The sequence below is a fragment of the Armigeres subalbatus genome, chromosome 1 (genome assembly GCF_024139115.2).
Source record: "Armigeres subalbatus isolate Guangzhou_Male chromosome 1, GZ_Asu_2, whole genome shotgun sequence".
NCBI classification, from domain to species: Eukaryota; Metazoa; Arthropoda; class Insecta; order Diptera; family Culicidae; genus Armigeres; species Armigeres subalbatus.
The window spans coordinates 122,665,719-122,692,357 of NC_085139.1; the positions used below are offsets into that span (position 1 = coordinate 122,665,719).

Below are 26,639 nucleotides of genomic sequence, written 5' to 3' on the forward strand. Positions count from 1 at the left end.
ACGAGAGCATGGTCGTCGATTATTTGACTGTTCGGAAAACAAAGGAAGGAAAAATGCAGACCAGTAACCGGACGAAATAGCCTTCTTTAACATCAACAATATATCCACATGCAACCGTGCGCATAGCCACCACTTCTTATACAAAGAATTAATGCACCCTAGAAAAAACATAGGCACAAATTGATTATTCGCAGCAGTAATACGACTTGTTCGCGTGACGTAAGGTATAGCAAAGTAAAATGTTAACTAATAAACTCGAACTGGAACTGTTTCATTAATTTTAAATAAGTTAAATTCTTGCGCACGTTTATTTTCATTTTTTTTAGTCCTTATTAACGAGACTTTCAGTCCGAGGCTGGCTCGTCTCGATTTTCAAATTAGTTTGTGCTACAACCATCCACACATCCTAAGTGGTTGGCCGTGATGGCACCTCAGCCTCAAAAGTACACACTAGCTATGTTTGTTCTATTAAAAATTCTAGGTTACCCAAAAATCTATATCTTATCTCCAGGAAGTTTCGGTTGGTTAACCTTGAATTTTATTACCTAATTACCAAATCTCGATCCACCTGGTGCTTCGACACTGCGTAACGTACCCTAAACTTGTTTTTGGCCTTAGAAGATTTTCGATTCTACCAGACGTCCGGACGTGCATAATCCGCGGGGGTTTTATGAGCAGGTGGAGGATTTTGTTCAGAACAGCCTGCAGCTTCATATGATATCTGGTGTAGGTACTGTAGATTGGAAGCCTGGTAACGAATCAGTTTTTAGTGGATTGTTTACTTCTTTCGGGCTAGTCAAGTTTTTAGCTTTTTATGTTTTCATGTAAGCAGAATAGCATATTTTTTACTGTTTTGGTACACATTTGGCATGCACTATAAAAAATAAGATTCCCAATCCATAGAGGCATCGTTGTGAATTTTGCACGTGAGAACACAATTGTAATGCTCATGAAGTTTAAATCGGGCTTATACATTCGTATTTCATAGGATCATTCTACCGCAATCCTGCAGCTAAAGATTTCCTTTGAAATTGCACCAACTCCAATGGGTAGAATAAGGCTTTTGTTTTATATAGAATAGATGATACTGTTTATAAGTCAAATATGTCATTTTCAAAATGTGTTACATACTGAAGTACTGCCTTCGGGGGTGACAATATGGGTCTAGGCCATCGCTCTCTCCGACATCGTTCGAAAAGGTCTCTTATAAGCAATTAGTTTTTATGACCACAGCTAACTTCAATCTATTCTACAAGAATTGTAAGTAATCGAAAGAGTGGCTCATTTTTACCCCTGTTTGACTCATTGTCATCCCCGATGACGGTATTACTTAATCATCCTTAATCAACTGACAGTTCTGAACGACAGGTTAGTTTTCTGTTTGTCAAGTTTTTTTTTGTCTTTATCAAGGAGACTTTCAGCCCTAGGCTGGCTCGTCTCCGGATGATAAGTTTGTCAAGTTCTGAGCAGCGTTTTTACTAAACATCGTTGTATAGAATATAAGTTGAAACGTTTGTTTAATTGTTAATCTACTCCAGCAGACTAGTTTTGTGACTCGGAAAAAAAACAGGTCGATTGAAAATAGTTCGTTGGATTATTGCTATCGAGCTCAAGCGAACAACGCCAAAATAAATAATAGAAAAATTAAAAAAAATTAAAAATCCAAAATTTCAAGATTTAAAAATTTAAAAATTTAATTTAAAGATTTAAAGATTTAAAAATTTAAAAATTTAGAAATTTAAAAATTTAAAAAATTTAAAAATTTAAAAATTTAAAAATTTAAAAATTTAAAAATTTAAAAATTCCAAAATTCCAAAATTTCAAAATTTCAAAATTTCAAAATTTTAAAATTTCAAAATTTCAAAATTTCAAAATTTCAAAACTTCAAAATTTCAAAATTTCAAAATTTCAAAATTTCAAAATTTCAAAATTTAAAAATTTAAAAATTTAAAAATTTAAAAATTTAAAAATTTAAAAATATAAAAATTTAAAAATTTAAAAATTTAAAAATTTAAAAGTTTAAAAATTTAAAAATTTAAAAACTTAAAAATTTAAAAATTTAAAAATTTAAAAATTTAAAAATTTAAAAATTTAAAAATTTAAAATTTAAAAATTTAAAAATTTAAAATTTAAAAATTTAAAATTTAAAATTTAAAAATTTCAAGATTTAAAAGTTTAAAAATTCAAAAACTAAAAATTCAAAAATTTAAAAATTTAAAAATTTAGATAAAGATTTAAAAATTAAAAAATTTAAATATTTAAATATTTAAATATTTAAAAATTAAAAAATTTAAAAATTTAAAAATTTAAAAATTTAAAAATTTAACAATTTAAAAATTTTAAAATTTTAAAATTTAAAAATTTAAAAATTTAAAAATTTAAAAATTTAAAAATTTAAAAATTTAAAAATTTAAAAATTTAAAAATTTAAAAATTTAAAAGTTTAAAAATTCAAAAACTAAAAATTCAAAAATTAAAAAATTTAAAAATTTAGATAAAGATTTAAAAATTAAAAAATTTAAATATTTAAATATTTAAATATTTAAAAATTTAAAAATTAAAAAATTTAAAAATTTAAAAATTTAAAAATTTAAAAATTTAAAAATTTAACAATTTAAAAATTTAAAAATTTAAAAATTTAAAATTTTTGAAAATTTAAAAATTTAAAATTTAAAATTTAAAATTTAAAATTTAAAAAATCAAAAATTGAAAAATTTGAAAATTTAAAAATTTAGAAATTTAAAAACTTAAAAATTTTAAAATTTAAGGATTCAAAAATTTAAAAATTTGAAAGCTTAAAAATTTTAAAAAAATTTAGTTTAAAAATTTGAAAATAAAAATTAGAAAAATAAAAAATTTAAAAATTTTAAAATTTAAAAATTTAAGTATTTAAAATTTAAAAATTTAAAAATTTAAAATTTTAAAATTTAAAATTTAAAAATTTAAAAATTTAAAAATTTAAAAATTTAAAAATTTAAAAATTTAAAAATTTAAAAATTTAAAAATTTAAAAATTTTAAAATTTAAAAATTTAAAAATTTAAAAATTTAAAAAATTTAAAATTTAAAATTTAAAATTTAAAAATTTAAAAATTTTAAAATTTAAAAATTCAAAAATTTAAAAATTTGAATATTTATGAATTTTTAAATTTTAACATTTTAAAACATTAAGATTTATTTTTGATGGCGGAGACGTTGTAGGTAAATAAGGCTCACGAGTCTTGAAATTTAAATATTCAAAAAGTTTGAGTTTTAGAAATAGAGATGATTTTAAAATTCTAAAATTTATTTTGGTCTTAAAACTCTTAAACTTCTGTGCATTTAGATTTTTCAATTTGAATTTGTTTTTTTAATTTTTAATTTTAAACTTTTCAAAAAAAAATCAATTTTGAGATTTTTTGTTTTTGCAAGTTTTAGATTTTTAGATGTTTTTTTTCTATGTTTTTTGGTTTTTTAATTTCTTGGTTTTTGATTTAAAGATTTTTTGATTTATGGTTTTTTCGATATTTTAATTTTTGTTTTTCTGAACATAAAAAATTTTTAGATCTCCAAACTATTAAATATTAGCATTTTTTATTTCACAATTTAAAAATTTTGGTATTTCAATATTTATAGATTTTACGATTTTTCATGATTAATTATTTGCGAGCGTCTCAGGGGAAATGTTACACGGATAGAAGATTCTCCCATTTACTACCACTAATCAATTTTTATGTATCAAACAGATACGCATTTCGTTTTCTACTTGAAAACTTCTCTAGTGTTTTGTAGTCGATAGTTTTCAAGTAGAAAACGAAATGTGAATCTTTTTGATGCAAAAAAATTAATTAGAGGAAGTTAGTGGAAAAAAATAGTCTTTTACCACGATTTTTTCAATCTAAAAAAAATCTGATTTATAAATTTTGGGAATTTTAAATTTTATGATTTTAAAATTTAAGGATTCTTGGTTTTTGCATGTTTAAAATTTTTAGATTTTTATGTTTTTGGATTTTTGGTTTTAGATGTTCAGATTTAAGGATTTTTCAGATTTTAAGGTTTTCAATTTTCAGATTTTTTTTATATTTTTTTTCATATTATTAAAAATCATATCATATCATCATATTATTATCTAAAAATATGATTTTTGGAATTACATATTTTTGATTTTTTTCTTTTTCAATTTTTGGCTTTTAGATTTTTAGACTTAAGACTTTTAAATTTTTATTTTCAGATTTTTGTATTTTGAGATTTTAGACTTTTATATTTTCATATTTTAAGATTTTTAAATTTTTGAATTTTTAGCTTTTTAGATTTTCGAATTTTTAGAAATTTAGAATTTTAGATTTTTTGATTTTTAGATTTTTAGATTTTTAGATTTTTAGATTTTATGATTTTTAGATTTTTAGATTTTTAGATTTTCAGATTCAAAGATTTAAAGATTTTTAGATTTTCAGATATAAAGATTTTTTGATTTTTAGTTTTGGTTTTTTGTGGTTTAGATTTTGTAAACCTTCAAACTATTAAATTTTAGTAATTTTTATTTCCAAATTTTTAGATTTTTTGATGTTTAGGTTTTTAAATTTTTAGATTTCTAGATTTTGAGATTTTTTGGTTTTTTGATTCTAGATGTTTAGATTTTTTTTGATTTTCAGATTGTTTTGTGAAAAGTTATGAAAATGCATGGGGGACCAAATTCCGAACTGTGAACTAGTCTTTAGGCACTTCACCGGTTTGCTCGCAACAAGTTTTAAATCGGTTGCGGGGAAACCTATCTCATTGTTTCGTTTTGTAAATTGTCCGCAAATTTCATATCATTTCGAAACATCTGCTGTGACATGGCCGAAATACCATTTTTTATATGCACGAAGGCACCAATTCAATACATAAAACAAATGTCCAGAACATAAACATGAATTTTTGTCCGTCTGAATCCGATTATCTAAAGTATGAACACAAAAAAAAAATTGTGCTTGTTAATTATTTTGGGCGAGACTAAGTTCGACGGGTATGCTAGTGGAAAATGCAAACTGTGCACAGCACATGTTTCAAAATGGATATGAATATGAATTATATGAATTTTGCGAAAAAAGAATCCACGTTTCTTAAGGGACTCGAACCCTCAACATCCTACCTCTAGATTAGGGTTCGAGTCCCTCCAAGACACGTGAATCATTTTTCGCAAAACTCATATCATTAAACTTTCCCGAAACATTTTTTTTTAAACAGAAATGATCTAATCAACTTCCTGACGATAATTGCCTTCTTTTAATCATTCGATAATTTGAAACCTATTTTTTTCTCTTTTCATCAAATGATGATATATCAAAATCAAACGTATCAATAACAAAACCTAATGACTCTGTTGGTCAGGTTCATCATTTACCGAATGTAACAGGACCTGCAAATCAAACTGGAAGTTCCGGACAAAATCGGGTACATAGAGCAAGTGTACACCATAAAATAACTCTATTAGTCTGAACCTCCTATAAAAAAGGCTGTTTTCGAAGCGAATATAGCGCAGTTATGTACGAGTGCACGAGAAAGGCAAGAATATGCATGTATCTTTTTCCTTTCTGTGTTCAATAAATTACGTAGACGAAAAAGTGCCACAAACGAATCTGGGTGAGCAATTTGTCGGTTGGTCGAAAACTGGCTTACGAGTAAATTGAATAGAGCACATTTTTTTTTCACATTCCGCCCTTCTTTATTTATTCAATCCAAACCTGCATCGAATACCAAGCGAAATGCAACAGCTGTGTTAATAAGCATGGAACCGAGTGGAGCTAATGAGCAAACCATGCATGCATCTGATTGGATTATTTCATTTTGCGTAAAACTGACAATTGGCAATAAGTTTGACTTTGGAATGCACTATTTTTTGTTTGACTTTGGCATTTCTCGATTTCGAATGCTCTTGAGGATTTATTTTGGCTCTTAGGGCCGTTTTCTTCACCTCCGCTTAACTCTTAAGCGGTGCTTACCCATACGTTTAAACCTGATTTAAGCACTAAGCGGAGGTGAAGAAATTGGCCCTTAGACATTTAAAATCGAATGATGCAGCAGTCTTGGAAATTTATCCCATATACATATCATTATTGTTATTCGTGTCATCTACCCAAAATGATGTTCAAATAACTCAATTATGTAAGTTCGATGCACTTAATTTGGATTGTTGGTCGGGGCAGCCAATTGTAAATACTTTCCGTTATTACACGGGATAAAATGGTTCAATTTCTTTGTTTTTAATATGAAAGAGATGCCTAATCTAGAACAACACAATTTTTCTACCTGTTATAAGACGATTTTAGTACTATTCCATTTAATTACATCACATTGTAATGTATTTCGACCTCTGTAAAGTCATCTTCAGTGTCTCGTACTTGACTCGACTTACAAGTTACGAGTAGGTCCAATTTAGGCTGCTAGATCTACCCGCGTTGACAATGCTGAAAGTTGTGATTGCATCGTGTGGTTCTCCATTTCTGGCTCCGCCAAAAGAGAAAGACACCATCACCCTAAGGTGGATTCTTCATTCACAGTTGAAATTGAATGTCAAATCTAATCTTCGAAGGGTTCGCTTCAGGATTTATTATGACCAATTGATCGACCCAGGCCTTACCGCGAGCAACGAACATCATTGAACAAAATCGTACAGAGAAAAAATGTGTCGTTAATTGTAATTGCTCGACTCATTAAATGGTGAAATCAAATTTGGTTACCCAATCGTACGAACATCATGCCACAACGTATCTGCCGAGCCCCGTTTGATGGTGTTTTCGCTGCAAAGAGTGATTAATTTGTTGAGAGTGAAGAGATATGTTATGTCACTGATTGGTGAAGCAAGGTGCGTTGATTGAGCTTTTTCGGCTGTTTCAGTTTTCCTCCAATTTTGATCGAAACGAATTGTGCCATTATTGGGGTGATTCGCGTCAGAATTCAATTTCATTAAACAACCGTAAAAAATGTGTTTTTCCGGTGTGTAGATTAACTTTTAATTGATACCACAATCAGATGCCTGGACGTTTGTGCGTACAACTAATCATGTTGTTCAATGAGTCGACTGCACATGTGCTCAGTGCATGTTATCAGCTTTAGCTAGTCTTAGACTGACTGTACATGTCAATGGCTGTTACTCCGTGATTGATCAGAACTGGTGTAAATTGCACTACGATCCAAGTGAATAGTGGATGGGGTTTATCATCTATTCCTTACAGTCAGTTGAGGAAGTAGGGAAAAGTTAGTGTGTAGCTATTGATGCTACTAGAGACCAAGAATACCTATGCATCCCCACAATGCCACGGAAAGGAAGTTGCGTTAATTGGGTAGGGCAGTTAAACAAAAGCATAGATCGAGGACGCACATTGGAATGTGATGTAGTCTATGCAACATTTTATCAATAGAGACGAGCCTGGGATTGAACCCGTTAAGACCACCCAGCTCGTCCTATGCGCACAGTACATGTTATCAAATGAAAAAATAAGTATAATTCACCACAAGGAATACCCGTGTCTGGGTGCACTAGAACTCATCACTACTTACTAGTAGTTGTAAGTTTGAATCACACCGATATCCATGGATTTTTTTTCACTAATTTGTACATCTGTAAACTTCTTCTTCTTCTTCGTTAGCATTACATCCCCCACTGGGACATTGCCGCCTAGCAGCTTAGTGTTCATTAAGCACTTCCACAGTTATTAACTGCGAGGTTTCTAAGCCAAGCTACCATTTCTGCATTCGTATATCATGAGGCTAGCAAGATCATACTTGTATGCCCAGGGAAGTCGAGACAATTTCCAAGCCGAAAATTATCTAGACCGGCACCGGGAATCGAACCCAGCCACCCTCAGCATGGTCTTGCTTTGTAGCCGCGCATCTTACCGCACGGCTAAGGAGGGTCCCAACATCTATAAACATCTTCTGTTTTTCGCATGTGCCATCACAGTGATATTTGATCCTAAAAATTCTCAAGATAGGTACGGTCGATAAATATGACGGCTAGTTGTGGTACGGAATCCATAGCTTAAATAGAAATGTTTTTAAATTAATATTTTTAAGAGCCTTGCTTGAATTTCCTGCGTTGAACTCTTCCGTGCTCAAATGTTGGAATTCTCCTTTATTACTCCAAATAAAACGTGAGAAATCGTTCGTATCGTTACAATTACCGCAGCATGGCTTTGACCTGATAACTTTATTATTGATATATTGCCTCCGAGAGGCTCGACTCGGAGAAGTGATTACGAACGATGTGCTCTACATTGATTTCAGAGTCATCCTTTATACACGACTCTCCGTGTAAATCCCGAAATTCGCGTAAAAATATGTTAATTTCATTTTTTTGTAAAAAGCCTTGATTATTTTTTTTAAATATTTTTAATATGAAGGAGTGGGATAGGATTCTTTGTCTAATAAAACCTGAAAATTACAAGTAAATCGGTTAAGGATAAGTGCCAAAAAAAATGAGTAAGTTTTTTTTCACATACATACATACACACAGACATCACCTCAATTAATCGAGCTGAGTCGACTGGTATATAACACTAAGGGTCCCCGGGAAACTAAAAAATGGTTGTTTTATATTTAGTATACACGAAAGGCAAAATCTACGTAAATAGCAACCCGAGTGTAACATCATAGTTTTACAGTTTTGTATCTTTGAACAGGTGGAAAGCCTGTGCCTTCCTACTTTCGGTTGGTCGACGATGCTGAATGGAGTAAAGTGCCAGCTATTCGTCGGATGAAGCTGAAAATATCTCCGCTGTCTGATATGTCGAGTTACATGTGAGTATGTTTCAACAGAGATGCAAGAGTTTTGTCGAAAAAATGGTTCTGAAGATTTAAGAATTCCATTGTGGAGAACACAATGGAACCAACTCTAGCTCAAAATGATGCAGCCAATAGAAAGAATCGATGGCTTACAGAAAAAGCAGTCTGTGAGTTGGACGTCACTCTCAGAATCTTCGATCTTCTGTAGATAGTGAAATATGTCATATCATAGCGAGAAATGTCATATCATTTTTGTCAGTTCTTGTTGTCGAAAATTTCAAGCATTTCCATGCTGTCAAGCAGTTCCATGCTGCCATGTTTCGTGCTGTCTATCGCATCGTTATCACGCTTTCGTCGCAATTAATCGCAGGTATTTTCATCGCAAACCAAAAAAAACCTTCTAATCGCGAAAATCAAGGAAGTCAAAGAAGCTTCATCTATGGCTCTTCTTGTTGTGAGTGGCGTCCCCTCGGCGCACAGTGATGCCTAGGCTAATCAAAGTGCTGAGTGTTAAGCTTTGAAATCATTTTTGGAATATTCTATGCTATTTCAAATGTCTTTCCTAAATATTTAATGAAGATTGGATCAAAGCTCCACTTTGTGCATCATGTCGAGCCAAAAGCAAATCAAAGTTAATTTTGTAAAATGTATGGCGAAAATATAATATTGTTCAACCTGATTTTTAACTATGAGCACGCAATCGCACGCATGTCGAATAGGGAGGCTCAAAAAACATTTTTTCAAATTTTTTGATGGGCCGCCCTTTTATTCGGTTCTATTTGATGCCCTGATGCTCTGGACAAAATTTCAGCCAAATCGGTCAACGTTTGGGCGGTGCTAAACTCGTTGGAAGTTTATATGGAAAAATGTATGCAGAAACATCCAAAAACAGTGGTTTGCAGTTGGACAACACAATTTACGATCAAGAACCATGATACTCATTCAGTTCTTGTAGAATTAAATACAGAATGTTATGCTGAAAACCGCGAGAAGATTAGAGTTTATTACGCAAAGATATTACCATTTTACTGCAGTGTTGTAGGGGTGAATTTATTTCTTTTCAAAGGTAAAAGAAACGAAATTTGCTCAAACCCCACTTCACAGAAATGCTAATAATTTAGCCGGGTAAACTCTAATCTTCTCGCGGTTTTCAGCATAACATTCTGTATTAAATTCTCCGTGATTTGAATGAGTATCATAGTTCTTCATCGTAAAATGTGTCGTCCAACTGCAATTCACTGTTTTTGGATGTTTCTGCATACATTTTTGCATATAAACTTCCAACGAGTTTAGCACCGCCCAAACGTTGACCGATTTGGCTGAAATTTTGTCCAGAGCATCAGGGCATCAAATAGAATCGAATAAGAGGGCGGCCCATCAAAAAAATTGGAAAAAGTTTTTCCCATACTAATTTGAGCCACCCTAATGTCGAATTGGGCTTATTTCTAAGCTTATGTTCATAGCTTTTTTTTTGGGGATGAGTTAGCATTAGCGTTATGGGGCCCACCTTAGCCGTGCGGTAAGACGCGCGGCTACAAAGCAAGACCATGCTGAGGGGGGCTGTGTTCGATCCCCGGTGCCGGTCTAGGCAATTTTCGGATTGAAAATTATTGAATTATATTATTATTATTGAATTATTATCTTATTATTATTGAATTATATTCGGATTGAAAATTATTAAAAACCACCGGGGGACCCGTCGGCATATTGGTCTATATGCCGACGGGTCCCCCGGTGGTTTTCCCGCCTTTGGCAATAGGACCAAGCTCTGCCTTTTCCATGCTTCAGGGAAGACTCCCTCGTCCAGGCATCTCTGCATGACAGATCTGAACATCTCGGGAGCCTCAGCAATGGCCGCTTTGATGCATAGGTTTGGAAAACCATCCGGTCCTGGCGCCTTACCTACACTAAGGGACTGTGCAATCCCCGCAAGTTCCGCCACAGTTACTCTTCCCTCGTCGGCCACCCTGGCCCCTGGCAGTTCCACAAATTGAGGCCAGGGACTTGGGTCATAACGTGGGAAGAGCCCCGCGATGATCCTCTCCAGCATCTCTGGAGACCGCTCTGTAGGGGCCATCGCCCCACGTGTCTTGGCCATTACGACCCTATAGGCGTCACCCCATGGATTCGCGTTGGCATTTTGACACAGGCCCTCGAAGCAGGCTTTTTTGCTTGATCTGTGTGTGTACAGTCAAACCTCCATGAGTCGATGTTCTACGACTCGATATCGACTCATGGAAGCAAATTATTCCATATTAAAACATATTTTCTGGGTTACTGTGATGGTCCCTTCAAACAGCTTCCCAATGACTTTATATTCCTCATCTCGATATTTCCATGAGTCGATGGTCTCTTCAATATCGACTCATGGAGGTTTGACTGTATATGTGTGTGTATGTGTGCATGTATGTGTGTGCGCAAAATAATCTCACTCCTTTTTTAAGGCACTTATCCTTAACCGATTTGCTTGCAACATGTTGCATTCAACGCGGAATCCTGTTCCGTATTGGAAATTGGCCAGTTGGGCAGCTATGGCCAAAACACACTTTCCAACGAGAAAAATTCTCACTCATTTTCAGGCACTTATCCTTAACCGATTTGCTCGCAACAAGTTGCATTCGACGCAGAATCCTGTCCAATTGTTTCCTATTGGAAATTGGCCATATCGGACTATGAGCCCAGAAGTAATGACCAAAATACTATTTTTTTTTATAACAAAAGAGAAAGACTTCATCATCGCTAGGTGGACTATTCTGGGTTTTTTTAGTTAGATATTACATGATAGATTGTGATCACTGGGTACAAGTATACATGTGCTCCTGGAATGTGTTTGAATGCTAATGTATTTCGTTATAAAATTTGCCTTCTCTGTTCAGCCAAATTCAATTTAGTAAAAATGGGGAAAGATCGTTTAGTCGACAGTTATTCGGCAGAAAGCCATTTGTCAAACAAAAGTCATCTATCCAAATTCGTATGGCAGGGTCATTTGGCCGAAGGGGCCGTTTGACACAAAAGGTCATTGTCATTTGATGGAAAATATCATTTGACTTAACACTTCTCACTTCTCCCTTTTCATAGTGGGAAGTGAGGAATGAGAAGTAAGAAATCTAAAGCGTTAGATACCCAAGTAACAATTTCAAGACTTCATAGATTTATTTAAGTTTTTTAACGGCTTTATCGCTGCTTTGATCAATACCGCGAGATTAGCCTTATTGGAAGACTTGTAGCTATCTTCAAAATCATAATAAAACGTTCAATAAAACCACAAATGTCAAATGCTTTATGAGCTTATCAGGGGCCTAATGATTATCTTGAGGACTCTATTCCAGCTTTCCACGCTCGCCATAATGGCGACTGCTATAAATAAATCTGACAGTAACTGCTTCCGACGCTGACCTGTAATCGACGCTGGTTGTATCTCAGCAACCATTTTCACATTGTTTATTTACTGTTATCATAAAAGGCGAGAATCGAAAAAAGAAGTTTTTCCAACAAGCTTTTGATAATTAAAAACTAATTCATTTATTGTTTTGCAAATATATGATCAGCATTTACCGTTTTAGGTTGAAGTGGTTCCCCCATACAACAACAATTCAAGTACGCGCTGTATGATTCCTGTAGATGTGGAGATTTACTATATAATGATTCCTAACCCGGTAATGTCACAGAGCAGTGCCATCAGTATTAATGTTTAATGAGAATATAATTTCAATATGTTTAAGCATTCGTTATTTGTCTTGATGCTATTTAGTTATGTTTCCTACGCTGACCACCAATGCACATTCATTGTGTTATGAGCTCATCACCAGTATTCGACCTAAGGTGTTTAATAACCATTAACTTTTGATATCGTGGTTCCGTGTTCATAGAACATGCGAGTACATAGTCAGTGATACAGCTAAACCACCCGAATATACTATACTACCAACACTTCAGAAGAAAAGCTGTTCGATCTCACGGGAGCCAATCAACCCAATGAAAATTCATCAAGCCAGGCTATGCCTTGTATTTCATTATCAACTTACTAAACTTACTTAAACTTAATCGCGCATATGACTTCTTTTACAATAATCATTTCTTAATTCTCAGATTAAGCATGTATATAGCTCTTAGAAATTCGTAAGCTAGTCAATATGGCTAAAGAAAGTATTCATTAGTTATTATATTTTATTCCTGATTTTGTTACAATTTACTGTCCGTAGATCGAAATGGGATTTATAGTATTCTATTTAATTTAATTAATTGGTGCTGTTTTGTGACATGCTGTGCTGCATTTAGACATGTCTGAGTTTGGAGCCGTCGTATGATAACATAAAATTTCACATTAACAGGGGCCACACCATGCGTATTGGAATAACGGTTGAATCGCAAAATTACTTCAACTCGAGCTTCAACCTAAAACAAAAATGTATATTATATTTTTGGCACAGTTGGAATTAGTTTTCAAATATTAAATCTTGTTACAACATTTTTTTTCCATAATCTTCAAGCCTTGCCTTTTTCAATAACAATAAATAAACAATGTGAAAATGGTTGCATAGATACGACCAGCGTCGATTACAGGTCAGCGTCGGAAGCAGTAACTGTCAGATTTATTTATAGCAGCCGCCATTAAGGCTACCTTACACCTCGGGAAAATTTTCCGCCGGATTTTGAACCCCGTGCATTTTAAATGGGGCCGGGATTTTGATTTTCCGTGTCCGAATTCCAAAAACATCGCATATGGCAAAAATGCATGGGGAAAAAATCCGTGGACCAAATTCCCGAGGTGTGAGGCTACCTTTATGGCGAGCGTGGAAAGCTGGATAAAACCAATTTTGAAAACTGTCATAAACACGCAGAAAAAACTACGTTAAAAACAAACATATTCTAGGTAAATCCAAACAATGATTCAGTTTGCTCTGGCATCAAAAATAAATATGTTTGGATCAAACATATTGTTGCATTTGAAGCGAACGAAAACTTTCTTTTGAATCAAATGTGCGTTTTTAGTTGTTTCAACCAGCTAAATGTTTGAAGCAAACATGGATATTATTGTTTTGGTTCGGCCATTCATAATATTTTCTTATCAACTCTACTATTTCCATATTCTGGAAGCATTTGACTACCAGATTTCACAATTCCAATCGTTCATTTTTCATTTACTTACCTTTCTGTACCTGAAAAACATCCTTATCATCAATTTGGAAGCAAGAGAACATATTATTCCACGCTTGCTCCTGCTCCTCTCTTGACCTCCGATCGGATCCGATCCGAACTCGAGTGTTTGTTTACTTTTGCAAGAGCGAGCGAGGGGCTGCCCACTAGTGTACGTATAAAACAAACAGGGATTTAATTTGGTTTTAAAAATAAATATGTTTGATTCAAACATTTTACCATTTTGGAAGTAAACATGTATATTTTTGAAGCAAATGGATGAAATTTGTATCCGTGAAGCCAAATATTTTGGTCTTACGCATAACCTAAACACAGATAACAGATGTTGAGGCTGACATCCCATACGTGTGTAAACATCCGCAACCGTTAATTCAAATGTATTTTAAATTGGGACCGCGTTTGGCAATTGATTGGAGATGGCGCAAGGATCATTGTTATTGAAAACGCAGCCCGATTGCGGCTGTCAAATGCATTGGCTGCGTTCGACGGTTGTAATTCAGCTGCATCCTTAGGTACTGCCGCAATCAGTTGAGTAGATGGCAGTAGTGGGCCAACGTATATTAATTCAAAGGTTTACACAGGATTTTCAATAAAATTTGTTCTAGCTTCAATGTCTGTTATCTGTGACCTAAATAAAACTTAGTAGTTTTAATTAGGTTTATAATGGTATTGTATAAGAACATAAGGTTTATGTTGATCTTGGTGAACTATGGTCAATCGAATGGCTAAAAACAGATGTTTCTGTTCCATGTTCCCCAAATATTTTAAACAAAGAACATAAAAAACACATAAATTTTCCTAACTAAAGCATTCGCATATTTAAGATTTTGTTGTCAAATTCCACTTCTGAAAATGAAACAGATATTATGATTCCAGTTGAAAATTGAATTTCGAAGTCGCGAAAACCGATTTTATTCGCGTTTAACTTATAGCGTATCATTGCGCAACTGGTGCACATTATTCACAACCAGATGCGCTATACAGCGCACCAGATGCGCAGTGATGAAACTTGCGACAAAAGATATTTTAGTTACTAGATAAAGATTGTCGCTGTGTTCGCTGTCCGGAACCTTTTTTTGCTGGCGAGGATAGGGGAGCTAAATGTCAAAGAAGGAAAATCCATACGATTTGACAGCTTGGTACCCAACATGTTCCGGACAGCAGAACAAAGGGAACCGAAGCGACAATCTTTATCTAGTAACTAAAATATCTTTTCTTGCGACTAATAGGAGAAAGATTGATTGTCGTGAGTTCAAAAATTCGGTTTTGAGCTGCACATATAATAATAAAACTCAAGCGAATATAGAACGATCATGAAAAAACTAATCGTAAGGAATCGATTGCAGCAACTTTCAGTAAAATACTTATTGTATTTGAAAGTTATGTAAAATGTTATTTTGGCCGTCAAAATTGCCCATAGTGTAGTAGCAGCCATGCTGGTAGGAAAAAATAATTTTATATCGGCGTAAATCTTTTGCAAAATCTCTTGAAATGCAGCGATTATTATTAATGACAATTAGTAATAATCGCTGCATTCCAAGATGATTTTCAAAATTTGAAGCACGTTTCCTTGCAAATCGGAATGCCACCAGAGGAAAAGGCAGCATATTAATTTATTATCTACACTAATTAATTGGCGTAAATCACAGTGTTACGACGGCGCACTTGAAAAAACTGATTTTCTTACCTGTTTTCACCAGAAATTCCAACGCGCAGAAAAATTTGCAAGCATGCGAACGAATTCTGGGCATCCAATTTCCAATAATTGAATATTATTTTCATCCATGCCCGTGATGTTGTTTTTAATTTCATTCTTCCATTTCTATGATTATCCTTTTTCTTCAAAACAATAAGAAAAAACTTCACGTAAAAGAAATTCTCTTTTTTGACAGCGGTTTTATGGAACTCTTATGAATAACCTTAAACTTGTTTTGAAGACGATCTCAAGAGTGGTCCACTTAGTCATAACATAATCTTGTAGCGGTCATCAAGAGGTTGTCATGTAGATTTGAGTTTTATTGCTAGTCTTGAAAATTTACTCTCCAAAACTGCTAATAGAGTATGATAAAACTCAAAATGTTACTTGGGTAAGGAGTGAAGAGTAAGAAGTGGGACGTCAAACTTCTTTCTTACTCCACACTTTTTTTGGCCCGCTTTTCACTCCATATTTATCACTTTTCACAGTGAGGAATGAGAAGTGCAAAATGCGTAATAGGAAGTGGAAAGTGAAAGGGGGGAAGTGAAAAATAAGAAGCAAGTAAGCAGAGGGTGGAAGGAAAACGAAAGAAGAAAAAAATGAAAAAGGGAAGAAGAAAAATGAAGAAAGGACAATGGAGAAAGACGAGGGAAGCAGGAACAAGGGAGAAGGGAATAGGAAGAAAGAATATGGAAGCACAAAAAAAGATGGATAAAAGAGACGGAAGAAGGATGAAAGAAGAAGAAAAGAGCATGAAAGCAGAAGGAAAGAAGAAAAACCGGAGTAGAAAAACAGAAGAAAGAAGGCAGCAGAAGGCAAAGGTAGAAGGAAAGAGGAGGAAATAAAAGAATGAACTTATTACCCTAGCAGCACACATATTCCATAAAGGTTACTGAAAGTCATATGTGATCAGATTTAGTCACAAACAAGTTGATGCAACTATTTTTGTCCGACTTGTGCTGCTCGGGTATTCACTGCACACTTCTCATTTAGCTTACTGACCATTTGGCCTATTGATTATTTGTCCTTATAACTATTCGGCCTGATATCCATTGCGCTTAATGACTTTTGGCCTAATGAAGATATTTTAGTTGCAAGATAAAGATTGTCGCTGTCGTCGCTGTTCGGAACATCTTTTGCTGGCGAGAAGAGGGTGCTAAACGTAAATGAAGGAAAAATTCATACGATTTGACAGTTCGGTACCCAACATGTTTCGGGCAGCAGAACAAAGGGAGCCGTAGCGACAATCTTTATCTTGTAACTAAAACATCTTTTGATACCACCTATTACGTCTGCAATGAACTAATTTCTGGTATGGACATGCGGCTTGGCTATCAGCAAGTAAACAACAGAAGCGATGATGAATGAGGGCCCTTAGCCTAACGGTAAGACGCGCGGCTACAAAGCAAGATCATACTGAGGGTGGCTGGGTTCAATTCCCGGATTGAAAATTGTCTCGATTTCCCTGGGCATAAAAGTATCAATGTGGTACCATACCATGGCTTAGTCGTTTGTTGGTCAGCATGAAAGCAAGATTCCGTTAAATATGTCATAAAGAATAATCAAAATTGGTTGTTCGTGCTAAAAATCCAGAGACTAAGCATTCTAAACTTGTATATGTGAAATACCACGAAGTATGTAGCAAAAAGGTGGAGCTTGTGTATGTGTAGCAAGATCAAGTAGCAGCCGACTTAACGATGTAGTTGCCTCGAGGACCGTACGGTCGTAGAATGAGCTTGAAAAAACAAAGAGTGTTGGTGATTCAACCAATGGTGAAGTTATTTTCAACCCTGCAACAGACGATCTAATTGGCATTAGAGCTGGATGTTCTACCTTTTAAACGTATACATAAATGTATTTTATTAGGGTTATTTCTAGGTATCTAGACCAATTTGGTTGCAGTAACTCATATATGACTGAATATGGTCGTATATGAGTTATAGAAATTCGTTTACTAAACTATATGCAGTGTAAGCAGCTTTTCAAGCAATTAGTTAGGAAACCTCGGTGCCCATCGTACTTGGCTAAACTTATTGCTAGACAAAACAAATCGAGTTTGGGGTTTATATACTGGGTTCGATGCCTGGTGCTAGTCTAGAAAATGTTCGGTTTGGAAATTGTCTTGACTTCCTTGGGCATAAAAGTATCATCGTGTTAGCATCATAATAGGGTGCGTGTACCAATCGTCGCCATACATAAGAAAAACTTTTTTTTTAAATAAGTAACAATGGTAGTGATAAGACACACGAAAATTCTTGTTACGATTCTTGTATCGTTAACAATGGTATTGAGAAAACACATGAAAATTCTTGTTACTGAACAAACTCTTTAGCTTGAAATGTATGACAAGGATGTGGCAGTGCTCCGATGCACGGCCAAATAACAGTTTTACTGTTCTGTTTTCTGCAGAAAGGATTGATTTCCTAATGATAAGGGGCGCGCCTTCAATGCGATTGCTCTCTGTGAAGGGTCTAAATAGCGGGACCTTGTCTTGATGCTCTTCAGAAAACAAAACAATAACTGTATCGAAACCGATACTGCATTGTTTCTCAATAGTAAGCATTAGCATAGCAGCATTGTGTTCGCCCCATTGTACAATAAGGATACGGGTAATGCTACAATAGATTTAATAACTGATCGCAGTGACAAACCCGAACAGAAAAAATTACATATTCAAGCACTTTTAAGACAGACATCTGTAACTTATATTATGGCACTCCAAGACTATTTGAACAAAAAAAAAGTTTTTAAAATCCAGAACCTTTACTATTCACAGCATCTGATAACATCACACAACGATAACACACACGGATGGCAGATTTTAATACATTTCTGCATAATAATCTTACAGCAATTGTCTAAATATTTGGCATATACACTTTCGGATGATTTTAATACAGCATTGACCCGTTTTTTGTTCACCCACGATTTTATCACGTTTTCAACCAGATTTTTTCACTTAAATTTTTTTTTTGAAGAATTGAATTGTTCTTTTTATTTTTATAAATAATACCGAAAAGAACAATGATTTTCATGAAATATCTTTCACTGCGTGTGATTTATTATGAATCATTTCTGAGTACCTTTCAAGAATGTTGTAACCCTTTTCGACAAGAAATTATGGGTTCCATTCACATATTTTGCCATCTCAAGGCATAAATTGATCCATATTTATGAAACAAATAAAATAATTGATTTTGTCACATTTCCTATTTTATTACCTCAAAACTCACCAGGGGGTGATAAAATTAGGATATTACTGTACATCCATTCTGTGGAAATCTTACAATATTTTTTATCAAAACTTTGCAAAACTGTTCGTTTTCCGATATATCTTTTATATTTTTTTGAATCTCTTGAAACAATCATTTCCAAGTTTAAAAAAAAATAGGTATATTTTTTTTTACTTTTATCTATTTCAACAAGTCTAGAAGGCGAGTTAAATTAATCTATTTGATTCCTCTACCTTAAAGTTGACATTAAACAAACTCTCTTCACATAAATTTTGTCACCAATTTGAGTTTATAAATAAAAGTTTATCCCCTTGCTCTAATCATTTCACTGCATTTTCACATATTAACCACAATCAAAACAAAGATAGCTGAGAGAACCGGTGAATGTGTTTCTTTGTTTCAAAGAAAATGTATATCAGAGTGTTAAACTAATAAATCAGTTATATTATAAGCCGTTATTTGTATACGACTTGTTCCATGAAAGGTTATCCAGTTTACAGTATTTCATTTATCCAGTTCACCAGTTCACAGTATTTCATTCAAGCAATAAATATTTCAAGTCACCACCGTATACAACCGATAAGCAGAATATTAATTCAAGAGTTGAATTGATGAGCCTACTCACCCCATAGATATGAAATCGGCGTCGCCACCAAAACCAATTGGGTGAAGGAAACGATCGCAATCAAGTGGAACAGACCAATCATGAATACATTGTTCCACTTGATCTCTGCATCGAACTCGTAACCAAAATAATCTCGCAGGATCGCCGTCAACCGGTGACCCAACACTGACTGCTTCCACTTGTTGTAGTGCTGCAGATAGGCGTTGACATCCTTCTCGGAGATGGTATGATCGTCCCCCAGGACCGTTTCATTATTGTTTGCATCGTTTATGACGGACACTCCTTTTCCACGGCCCTTGCTAGTACCGTTCAAATCCTTAACGGAATTACCACTCAAGAGCTGGCAACTACTGGCCATTGTTGCCGACATTTTCAATTCTTCGATTTTTGCACAAAATTCATCGACACAAACTATTCAACAGAATATATTTTTGATTCACCAACTTAACTATGAGAACATATTTTCACCTGATTCGAAATAACACAATCTGTAATTTTCACTTCTTTATATCCTTTGGGAGGGTTTCGGCACTTCATTAACTCTTCAGTCCCACGACGACAACTGAAAATTCGTTCGCCGCAGTAATCGTTAATCACCGTATTTTGCACACGTGACCGACCGACTCCGATTCCACTGACGCAATGCTGGGTCCAAATATTGAGATGCTGATCTCCGGCTGGGCTTCGCGCGCGCACTCAACGGTTACGTCTTGGCGCACTTACTCCTTCCTATCATGCGCCTTTTCAAAAAATGGTTTTTAGTCCATCCAGCGCGTACGCGCGCTCCCTCTGTCTGTAGTTTCTATTGAAGCAAAAATTTTCCCATCCCCCTCTATCACTCTAACGGCGAAGGCGATGATGGGTATGATCGATAGCAATCGCTCCGGTTCTTGCAGTGGCGTCGTCGCCGTTGTCGTCGTCGTCGTCGTCGTCTCGGAATATCAGCATCTACTAAGCCTTGACTCTATATGAGTCTTCCTTCTAGTAGGTATCGCATCAGGGACAGGTATTAGTGCTGCGAAGGCACACTAAGCAATGTGCCAGATAAATCAACCAAGTTCAGCTACCATCACTCTTTCATTCATCGGAACTTACATATCTGGACTTCACACTACCAAGGCGTCTGTTCATGATTCTGTGTGTCGCATTTTGGGAGGGGGCTAGACCGTGCGAAGCTTTCCTTTATTATTATTGTTATGTTATAAGGCCCTGTAGGAGTTCATGAAAGTTGTTGCGATTTGTGGATGAACTTGGCTCACCGAACTGGATTCTGGCAAAAAACAGGAATTAGCTTTCGTGGATCGTGAATGACTTCTGGCGTTTTAGCAATAATGCAGCAGGCACAGTATAGACATTTCCATTTGTATTGGAGAGCAATGCTCAGCCTCACTCATTTTCTGCATGTTTTGATTATAATTCATATAACCATTCAATTTGCACTGTAACTCAGTGGGTCTCGCTGGTAACAATAGATTGAATAACGACTTGTGTGATGTCATGAATATTGAGCTTTGGGCAATAGTGCAAATTTAATGTGTTTTGCGAGTGCTCCATTGAAATACAAATATGTAGCTAGAAAGTGCAATATGTATCAGTTTTTAATTAAAGATGAGTAGATATAAAAACCCCTTCCATGGTGAATTCAATGGGATTTTATACATCTTAACAGATCAGTGGTTTCACGACATTGAATTAGTGCACGCTTCAGAAACTAATAAACGATAGGTTGCACTCCACTTTATTTGCTACACTGCACCTTCCGTTAGAAACCTCAAGTTTCATGGCCATAAGGAGGACAATCGGTCTAATAAGCTTTTTATAGCTCCATTGGGAATGCAGGGCCATGAAGGACAGTTAAGAAATACTTTTTCGAAAATGATATTCTCATTTAAGTTTCGTCATATGGTAAGACAATTGATAACATGTTATCATGTTTTGGACCTGGGGTATAAACGTCCCATCGGTGAAAACAACTGCTTCGATGAATAGTATCACTGCTTAGTTTCGTGCTATTTTTAGCTATCTTTCTAATTTTATTTCTCCAAAACATCGTTTATTTTGTGTTAATTCTTGAGACTAGTAATTAAAATTGACGAAAGCATTTTTTTTTGTGTTATTTCGCGAGCACTAAAAGAACGCAGAAACTTTCACATTTAATTTTTTTTCGCCGAGATCTCAGCATGTTTCGTTTATTTTCCCAATGTGGACACCGCAGAGTCTCAGCAAAGGGGCTGTCCACAAAAAACGTAGACTGAAATTTCACATTTCATTTTCAAACCCCTCCCTCCTCCCTAGTAGACTTTCGTAGACTTTTCCGAAACCCCTCCCCAACCCCCTTGAAGTCTACGTAGACTTTTCCAAATTTTACAAAATATCATATGTGTTTGGTCAATTTAAATCGGAATCAAATTTAATCCTCTGTCCACTGCTCATGAAACATAACCTCCAAGTCATTTAATTCAATTTCTGTTGAATTCGATTCCTCCTAGAGGTGTGCACCACCACTGCCGACACTTGTGCATCGACGCGCCACTGCTTAAAATCTGTCACTCATCTGACCTACAATTCTTCACGTCGGTTCAAATTTGTAAAAAACCGTAGAATTTTCAGAATTTCCGTGAAAATTTAGAATGAATTTCACGATGTAATTCTAAGTTTAAATGGACATTCCGAAATATTTCCCGTGGAATTTTGAAATGGTTTCCTAATTGCTTGCAGATTTGGAGCAATTTCCTGAGGATTTTTTCCATTAGAGGATCCTTTACACATTCCAAAGACTTTTCCGAATAATTTGCGGTGGAAATTTTAGAGAATTTTCAGTTGAAATTTTGGTGAATTTCTCGTAAAAATTTCGAATAATTTTTCATGATAATTACAAAAGCTTTTATACAAAAATGGCATTTTTTTTGCGGAAACTCAAAGAGTTTTTGGTAGGAAATTCAAATAATTTCTCGTGGAAATCTTCAACAGTTTCTTTAGAAATTCCTAAGATTTTCCAACAATCATTCCAAAGAATTCGCATTCTGTTGTTATTTTGCTCTAGTCGCGCGCGGATGTGTAGTAGCAGGATTGTTTTCGGGCTAGGTACTGTAGTACCAGGTAGCATTGTTTATTGCTTTCCATCATTCGTTATCGTTCGTAAAGCTCCTTTACTGCGGTTGATTAGATAGAACGTGCGAAATGATAATCAATACCGTTAAATTAGTGAACTTTGCACATAGCTTCTGTACAAATTGTTAAAAAAAAAACTAACGTAGACTTTTTCGAAACCCCTCCCTCCCCCTCAAGAGTCTACGTGGTTTATGGACAGCCCCAATCATGATTTTTGCCTAGATTTCAGTAAAGTGGCGTTTCTGTTGCCAAGGCTCGGAAAATATTTTGCTGATAATCAGCAATAAACAATTTTTTTTGCCGAAGTTCAGCTTTAAAATTTACTGAGATTTGTTTCTACAGTTCCAGCTGCTTATCCGGAATTGTTTTTGGCTCTTGCTTGGTTTTGCTACTTGCAATTTTGTGGCATCTTGATTTATCACTTGTGCGTACGGGACTGGGTCTCCAGTAAGCCTGTCGAGAAAAAGCGTAAGATTGCCAACCCGAAGATGGTGTGTTAGATTCTCGGTCCGCTCTGGGATATTTTCGGGTAGGGAACTTTCTCCCTGGGCATAATGTATTTATTGTTCTTACCACATAAGATACTTAGGGCCAAATCCATACGCTTAAACTTGGTTTAAGCACTAAGCGGAGGTGAAGAAGTTGAGCATTACTCATGCAATGGCGGGCATAGAAAAGTTTACAATTAATAACTGAGAAAATTTAAGAAAATTATTTTGAGCTTTTTTAGTGGAATGTCTTCATTTGTCATAAGACGAGTTTGTTTTTTAATATCAGACTAAGGCCGGAGTGGCCTGAGCTGCACATAAAAGTCTTCTCCATTCAGCTCGGTCCATGGTTGCACTTCGCCAACCACGCAATCTGCGGAGGGTCCGCAAATCGTCCTCCACCTGATCGATCCACCTTGCCCGCTGTGCACTTCGCCTTCTTGTTCCAGTCGGATCGTTGTCGAGAACCATTTTCACCGGATTACTGTCCAACATTCTGGCTACGTGCCCAGCCCACCGCAGTCTTCCGATTTTCGCGGTGTGAACGATGGATGGTTCTCCCAACAGCTGATGCAACTCGTGGTTCATTCGCCTCCTCCACGTAACCTCCGCCATCTGCACCCCACCATAGATGGTACGCAACACTTTCCTTTCAAAAACTCCCAGTGCGCGTTGGTCCTCCACGAGAATCGTCCAGGTCTCGTGTCCGTAGAGAACTACCGGTCTTATAAGCGTTTTGTAGATAGTCAGTTTGGTACGGCGGCGAACTCTACTATTCGATCGGAGCGTCTTGCGGAGTCCAAAGTACGTACGATTTTCAGCCACTATGAGCCTCCGAATTTCTCTGCTGGTATCGTTATCGGCGGTCACCAGTGAGCCCAAGTACACGAATTCTTCAACCACCTCGATTTCGTCACCACCGATAGAAACTCGTGGTGGGTGGCTTACATTGACCTCTCTTGAGCCTCTTCCTATCATGTAATTCGTCTCGACGTGTTGATGGCTAGTCCAATCCATTTTGCTTCGCTTTTCAGTCTGATGTAGGCTTCCTCCATCCTCTCAAAGTTACGTGCCATGATATCAATGTCGTCGGTGAAACCAAATAACTGGAAGGACTTCATGAAAATCGTACCACTCGTGTCAATTCCTGCCCTTCGTATTACTCCTTCCAAAGCGATGTTGAATAGCAGACACGGAAGACCATCACCTTGCCGTAATCCTCTACGCGTTTCGAAGGGACTCGAGAGTGCCCCTGAAACTCGAGCTATGCACATCACCCGATCCATCGTCGCCTTGATCAACCGCATCAGTTTATCCGGAAATCCGTTTTCGTGCATTATTTGCCATAGCTGGTCCCGATGGATTGTTTCATATGCGGCTTTGAAGTCGATAAAAAGATGATGTGTGGGCACGTTGTATTCGCGGCATTTCTGCAATACCTGACGTATGGCGAACACCTGGTCTGTGGTTGAGCGTTCACCCATAAATCCCGCCTGGTACTGCCCCACGAATTCTCTTGCAATTGGTGTTAGTCGGCGGCATAAAATTTGGGAGAGTACCTTGTAGGCGGCGTTCAGCAATGTGATTGCGCGGTAGTTGCTACAATCCAGCTTATCGCCCTTTTTGTAGATGGGACACACGACACCTTCCATCCACTCCTGCGGCAGAACCTCATCCTCCCAAACCTTGGTAATCACCCAGTGCAGCGCTCTACCCGAGCAACACACATGTTGTAAATCAGTCTATTATACTCATATACAACTAAATTTGGTCATATATGAGTTATTTCAACCAAATCAACGTGAATTGTGCTGCTAGGGTAGCCAGTGCTTCACCACCGTGTTTAAACAGCTCTCCTGGTAGTTGGACCACTCCAGGGGCTTTGTTGTTTTTCAGCCGGCCAATCTTCTCCTGGAATTCCTGGAGATTCAGAGCCGGAAGTCGCATGTCCTGCACGCGTGCTCCTAGGTTCATTACCATACCGCCACCGTTGTCTGCCATATCGCCATTCAGGTGCTCTTCGTAGTGCTGCCGCCACCTTTGGATCACCTCACGCTCGTTCGTAAGAAGGTTCCCGTTTATGTTCTTACACATATTGGGCTGTGACACGTGGCTCTTACGTGAACGGTTCAACTTCTCATAGAACTTTCGTGCGTTATTAGCGCGGTACAGTTCCTCCGTCTCTTCACGATCTCGATCTTCCTGCTGGCGCTTTTTCCTCCGGAAAATCGAGTTTTGTCTGTTCCGCGCCCGTTTGAATCGTGCCTCGTTCGCCCTCGTGCGGTGTTGCAGCAATTTCGCCCATGCTGCATTCTTCTCCTCAACTAACTGCTCACATTCGCCGTCATACCAGTCGTTTCTCTGATCCGGAGCCACCGTGCCTAGTGCAGCGGTTGCGGTGCTTCCAATGGCGGATCGAATATCTCTCCAGCCATCTTCAAGAGATGCTGCGCCTAGCTGCTCTTCCGTTGGGAGTGCCACTTCCAGTTGCTGCGCGTAGTCTTGGGCTAGTCGCCCAATGTTTAGCCGCGGCGGACGACTCCGGCGCGTGTTGATCACCGTCGAGAGTTTTGAGCGCAGCGCATTGCGGTAAGTGCGTACGTTCGTGATGTCGGAGAAGAATTTTCCGTCGATTAGAACGTGGTCGATTTGATTTTCCGTTACTTGATTAGGTGATTTCCATGTGCCCTGTAGATATTCTTGCGGAGGAAGAAAGTGCTTCGGACTACCATTCCGCGGGAGGCTGCAAAGTTTATGCATCGTTGGCCGTTGTCGTTCGATACGGTATGCAGACTATACATTTCCTCCCTTCCTACCTGAGCGTTCATGTCACCGATGACGATTTTGACGTCCCGCAGTGGGCATCCATCGTATGTCTGCTCCAGCTGCGCATAGAACGCTTCTTTCTCGTCGTCGGATCTCCCTTCGTGTGGGCAGTGCACGTTGATGATGCTATAGTTGAAGAAACGGCCTTTTATCCTCAGCTTGCCCATCCTTGCGTTGATTGGCTGCCACCCAATCACGTGTTGGCGCATCCTTCCCAGCCCTATGAAGCCGGTTCCCAGCTCGTTGGTGGTGCCACAGCTTTGGTAGAAGGTAGCCGCTCGATGCCCGCTTTTCCACACTTTCTGTCCTCTCCAGCAGATTTCCTGCAGCGCTACGACATCGAAGTTGCGGGGATGTAATTCATCGTAGATTATCCTGTCGCAGGTAATCATACCATCTACCAGAGCTGCGGCAACACACACGAGCTGGGAACAGCTTTCATAGTGATGAGCGATATGCAAAGGCGCGTGATCGGGTGGTGGCCGATCAATGAAAGAATGTGCAGGTTGAGGATCAAAGGCCGGTTCTTCAACTTCAGCATAATCAACGTCCATACCCCACACTCCGGAAGCACTGATGATGATAAGGACGCATTCTACGCGCAGCTGGAACGTGAGTACGACAGCTGTCCAAGCCACGACGTCAAAATCATCATAGGAGATTTGCACGCTCAGGTTGGCCAAGAGGAGGAGTTTAGACCGACTATTGGAAAGTTCAGCGCTCACCGGCTGACGAACGAAAACGGCCTACGATTTCGCCGCCTC

The 26,639-nt window shown here is 36.8% G+C and overlaps 1 protein-coding gene across 2 annotated transcripts in view; it reads right to left on the reverse strand.

Moving 5' to 3' along the window:
* LOC134205081 (acyl-CoA Delta-9 desaturase) overlaps nucleotides 1-26,639 on the reverse strand; it is a 126,179-nt gene that overhangs the window by 90,026 nt on the left and 9,514 nt on the right. Inside the window, exon 1 of one of the 2 annotated variants that reach the window (XM_062679986.1) lies at nucleotides 19,451-20,375. The exons of the other annotated variant lie outside the window; for it this stretch is intronic. Within the exon in view, the coding sequence (XP_062535970.1) occupies nucleotides 19,451-19,820 (370 nt within the window). The 5' untranslated portion in view covers nucleotides 19,821-20,375. Of the gene's footprint in view, nucleotides 1-19,450; nucleotides 20,376-26,639 lie in introns of those variants that run through there. 2 annotated transcript variants of the gene reach the window in all.